Source organism: Arachis duranensis, chromosome 6 (genome assembly GCF_000817695.3).
Source record: "Arachis duranensis cultivar V14167 chromosome 6, aradu.V14167.gnm2.J7QH, whole genome shotgun sequence".
Classification (NCBI taxonomy): domain Eukaryota; kingdom Viridiplantae; phylum Streptophyta; class Magnoliopsida; order Fabales; family Fabaceae; genus Arachis; species Arachis duranensis.
The window spans coordinates 33,914,419-33,919,876 of NC_029777.3; the positions used below are offsets into that span (position 1 = coordinate 33,914,419).

General features: G+C 39.0%; 1 protein-coding gene across 1 annotated transcript; it reads right to left on the reverse strand.

Annotated features, from left to right (window-relative positions):
• Positions 1-2,626: 2,626 nt before the first annotated feature.
• Positions 2,627-3,349, reverse strand: LOC127748456 (uncharacterized). The gene has a single exon (XM_052263009.1). It carries the CDS (start codon positions 3,347-3,349, stop codon positions 2,627-2,629), a length of 723 nt encoding a protein of 240 aa, XP_052118969.1.
• Positions 3,350-5,458: the final 2,109 nt, after the last annotated feature.

The following is a 5,458-nucleotide window of genomic DNA, read 5'->3' on the forward strand; positions in this document are numbered from 1 at the left end:
ATAGGAGCAACAACATACTCACTGTAAGCAACCTCTGTCTTACAGGAGCAACAACACACTCACTGTAAGCAACCTCTGTCTTACAGGAGCACATTCATCTTGATACCTCTGTAAGCGACCTCTGTCTTACAGCAAAGCATTATAGTAAGGTATCCCAGGAAAGCGTTCTCAGTGGTCGTACCACCATCTATCCGACTGCCTCTCTGCAGCAGATTCTTACATAATCATTCTCTTTATCATCATTCATTAACATTCTCATTATTCATCATCACCTTCACATTCTTATGCTGTACCTCTTTCTTTCCCTGTTCAATCATGCTATACAAACTTTACAGCTTTTACTTTTACAACATCGTAACTCAAACCATTTCTCTTTATCACATTACTCTTTTCTCTTTGTATTTCTCTTTGTCACATTACTCTCTTCTCTGTGTCTTTTTACTTTGCTCAGATTACTCTTTTCTCTGTATCCCTCTATTCTGCTACGGTTACTCTGTTCTCTGTGACTCTTTACTCTTCTCTGGTTTCTCTGCTTAACATATGTATTTAAAGCTTATGTAAATTTCGGTATGAATAGTTAGCCTGTCCCAAGTATAGGTTCATTAAGTCTATACTAAAACAGTTTAACTTTTCATATAATACTTAACCCTAGTCGCAACTCATGGACTAACTATGTTGCCCTAGTTCGTTCACTAATTCTATCTGTTTTTCTGTCACTAATACATTACAGACTTTTTCTTCGATTTTTATCTTTTCTTTAACTTTTTATCTTTTCTTTATCTTTGCCTCACTAACATGTTATTACCACTCCCTAAGTGTTTTATGAAGGTAACTATGAGATTCTGCACTTAAAGTTGTTTACAACTTTGCCCTTTTTAAGATCTAAAAGGTGTTCTTCAGTGTTCTTCACCACACTCAAAGTGTTCTTCACGTTCTTCGTAAACTCTTCAGATTCTTTCTCTGTTTTTACCCGTTTTTCAGTCTTTTCAGCAACCGATTTTTACTATAATTCATAATAAATTAGCAATCACTAAAACCCCATCTTTTCTACATGATTTCAACACAAATTGAACCTCAATTTAAGCTTAGGGTGTTTCTACATGATTTCAACACAAATTGAACCTCAATTTAGGGCCTAGGGTTCGTTTTTCCAGCAGCCACAAGAACATACATTCATAGCTTGAATTTCATCAAATTTCATCAAAATTTCACCAAATTTTCACCAAGAATCAATCATATATGCAACCAATTTTTAGCACAACCAAATAATACAACATTCACACATCTCAAACACAGATAATCAATATTAATTTCGTGACACCCTACCAGGTTTTGCTGCTCCTAATTCAATCAAACTTTCAGGTGGTCCTTAAGCACTTTTTCCTCCTAAATCACATCAAGAACAACTTTAAATCCAAAAACTCTCAACTGACCAAATCTCACTCAGTATGTTAGGAAGAGATATCTCACCTTAGACTTGCTGGAAATTCATGTTTCTTGGCCCTCAAGTCAAGTTAAGCATGATTCATAAGGAAAAACATAAAGAAAACACATGTTTACATGGTTTTCCTTGAAAACCGAATTGAAGAGGGAGGGAGACAGCCATCTCACCTTATTTCTAGCCTTGATATGTTATATGGTTATGTAGAGAAAGAAGAGATGAGCATTTTGGTGAAATCGGAGTTTTGATTTGAGTTTTAGTTCAGAAGAAATCAAGCTTTGAAGATTAAGTGTTCATGAAGGTTTCTCTCTTTTCTCTCTTGTTATTTTCGGCCAAAATGATGAAATGAGACAACCTTGGAGGTCTTGGGGGTGTAAGGTGAGTTGTGATTGGTTGGCTTGGAGGTGGATTAAAATAATATTAAAATATCTCAGGTGTATAACAACTAAAACTAGGTGTATCGGAACACTTGTAAAAATATCTCTAAAAATTATTTTCTGAGCTACTAGCATAAATGACACTAGTAGCATATTTATTATGAGAATAAAACATGTATGATGAGCCCTTAGCACTGCTAAAGTCATCAGAGAGTGCTGGTGCTAAGCTGCACCAGTAAACCGTAAACCTGGTTAAACCGATTTCCTGTTTTTAACTAAAACAGACCAGGTAACCTTATAATATCTTTCAAGAAACTTCTAATACTAATATAATGATAATATTATACTATTAACTTTCTTCTCTCATAAATCGAGTCCGGTTCATCAAACTGAGCCTATTTACGAAAACTAGAATCAAAACTCCTAACCGATACGGTTCAAAAACTAGGTTCTCCGTGGCCGCGTTGTCGAGCTTGCCTCAAAAGAGGTTTTGGCTTAAAGATGTCATAATGACAATGAGGATTGAGATGCTTTATGATACAGCAGAGGTGTTCCCTTTACTGATCTTCCGGAGAAATTCGTGCCTGTAGAAAAGATCCGCGTACTTGAAAATCGGGGTTGTTACATTCTACCCTCCTTAAAGAAAATTTTGCCCTCAAAATTTAACATGCGCATAAGAAGTTATAGTATTATCTAACACAAACAAAACCATAGTGTGGTACTCACCTCGAGTGGAAGAATTATATGCATTAGTGTTGCCAGCAGTTACGGTAAAAACCCTTCCTTGTTGTTGTGGCCTAGCTGGATTTCAAACAAACCTTTTTGGGCAATTCCTCGATATATGTCCATACTCTCCGCAAGAGAAACAAGTGTGTGTCCCATATCTACAAGCTCTATTACCATGATCCTTCCCACACCTTGAGCATACTGAATTATCCTGAGTTTGCTGAGATTGACCTCCTTCTTCCTCTCCCAGATTATTGTTGTCGTAGTTGCCATTGTTACGAGCGAGAAAGTTACCATTTTGTTGATTCCTATTTTGGTGATCGAACTGACCATTGAACTTAAAGTTACGACCTTGAGGGGCGAGATATTGAATAATGTCTCTTCCTAAGGCTTCCCTACGATCTGCTCGAGCTATCGCCACCTTTTTCGAACATTCTTCCACTAGTTTACTTTTATTCACCAGTTCAGCAAAATTTCGTATCTCTAATGGAACTACTGAACTCATCAGATCCTCACGAAGGCCCCCTTCAAACTTCAAACACTTCCATTCTTCAAAGTCAGTAAGATTCCCTTGACAAATCTTGGAGAAACGGCACAAGTCATCAAACTTACGGGCATATTCTGCAATAGTTGTGTTACCCTGTTTCAGTTGCATAAGTTCCATCTCCTTAGCATCACGAGCTGCCCTCGGAAAATACTTCTTATAAAATTCATCCTTAAAAGTATCCCAAGGGATATCACCTTCATCTTGTTGCAACAGTTGCTGTATCCCCTGCCACCAATGCTCAGCTTCTCCTTCCAGCATATAAGTAGCGAACTACACGTGTTGACCTTCCGGAACATGCTTTGCTCGTAGTGATCGCTCGATACCTCGGAACCAGTTGTCAGCATCAGTCGCAACGAGTGTACCTTTGAACTTAGGTGGATTTACTTTCAAAAAAGTAGCAAGGGTCATGGGTTAATCAAGATGCGTTGAATCAGCCTCGTTGTTTCCATTATCCATCACCGTTTTCATTTCGGTTTTCATTTCTCACTCCGAGATGCTCAACAGCCCTAGCAGCAGCCATCGCAGCCTCACGCACTGCCTCAGCTACAATGTTCATCGTAGCCATAAAGGTTTCCTGTTCTCTCTCTCGGTTATCACTAGGGGTTCCTTCCCGCGCACTCCGTCTCCGTGGTCTCATTGTAGTCCTGTTCACACCAAACAATCGTTATTAAGGTGATCAGTCTTAACACTTCAAGTCAAGTATGAACATTCCCAGAATGAAAACACAGAGACAATCATGCAACACATATCACATAGATATCCTATAAGCATGAGACACACAACAGAGTATGCAATGAAGCATAGTCAATCCACTCCCCAGGCTCTATTGGGAACGATCTGCTCTGATACCAAATTATAACGACCCAATTTTCAGTACGCCTAGGACACACCGGAAACTGAGCGCTACCAATTTGTCTTCCTAGTTATTATCTATTATTTATCATATGAGCCTGATTCATTGTTAAAAGCGTAGTTAATTTGCGAGGTGTATTTTTTTGAAAACGTTTGGATTAATAAACATAATCATTTATAATCAATTCACAAATAATAACAGAGAAAACAGTTATAAGCAACCACACATAATTACATCACAAGCAGCTAACAACATTTAGTGATCCAGCCTTTATTAGAGTATAGACTTTTAGTTAGAACACCCCTAGATATAGCTAGATAATATCTATATACACACATATATATATACAACATCCCAGGTCCTGACCTGTTCAAGAAGTCCCTAAGCTGGCACCCAGGCTAGCCTAGACTCTATACTCGCCTAGTCCCTCTAAACTACTAAAGCGAGGGAAAGTACGTTCTAAGTCTTCAAAACTCAAGTCAAGTGAACGTCACCAAAGGTAGGACATCATCTGCTATTCCTCTGCACGATCAGACATTGCCATAGGACGTCCCTTTGGTACCTCATCAAGTAGCCACACAACGGGAGTCTCGTACACAGGATTCAGGTTAAAGTACGCATACGAATGGGGTGCAGATGTTGGCTGGTCTCAGATACATATACATAGATAAAGAGATTCACCCTAGACTCAAAAGACTACCTAGAGCAAAATTCTCTTTACGAACGGTCATCAGCGAACTACGGAAGGGTACTCATGCTTCCATTTGGAGGGGAAAGGGAGAGAGTAAGAACTGGGGAGTTCTTAGTAGGGCCGGGGTTATTAGTTACGTTCATTAATTTTGTGTTGTTTAGCAGACTAATAGCAGAATATAGAGAAGTAGTAAACAGAAGACAGATAAATAGAGAAAATAGAGAAAACAGAAAAAGATCACAAACAGTAGAATACAAGAAAGCAAAACACAGACACAAACACAGAGAATAGAATACAAACAAAGAAAGCATACATTCATGCAACAATCATAATAGAGAAAATGCACAACCAAGTATGATGCATGTCTAGCCCTAGTGCAGGTAATGAGCTCATCTGTCGGTTACATACCCGCTCCCGACGTTACCCAGCAACCTCTGTCTGGATAAAGCTTTCCTGTTGGCTATATCCACTGCAAGCAACCTTTGTCTTGCAGGGTATCCACTGCAAGCAACCTTTGTCTTGCAGGGCGAAACTTATTGGCTGATATACGCCCAACAGACTCACTGTAAGCAACCTCTGTCTTACAGGAGCAACAACATACTGACTGTAAGCAACCTCTGTCTTACAGGAGCAACAACACACTCACTGTAAGCAACCTCTGTCTTACAAGAGCACATTCATCTTGATACCTCTGTAAGTGACCTCTGTCTTACAGCAAAGCATTATAGCAAGGTATCCCAGGAAAGCGTTCTCAGTGGTCGTACCACCATCTATCTGACTGCCTCTCTGTAGCAGATTCTTACATAATCATTCTCATTATCAT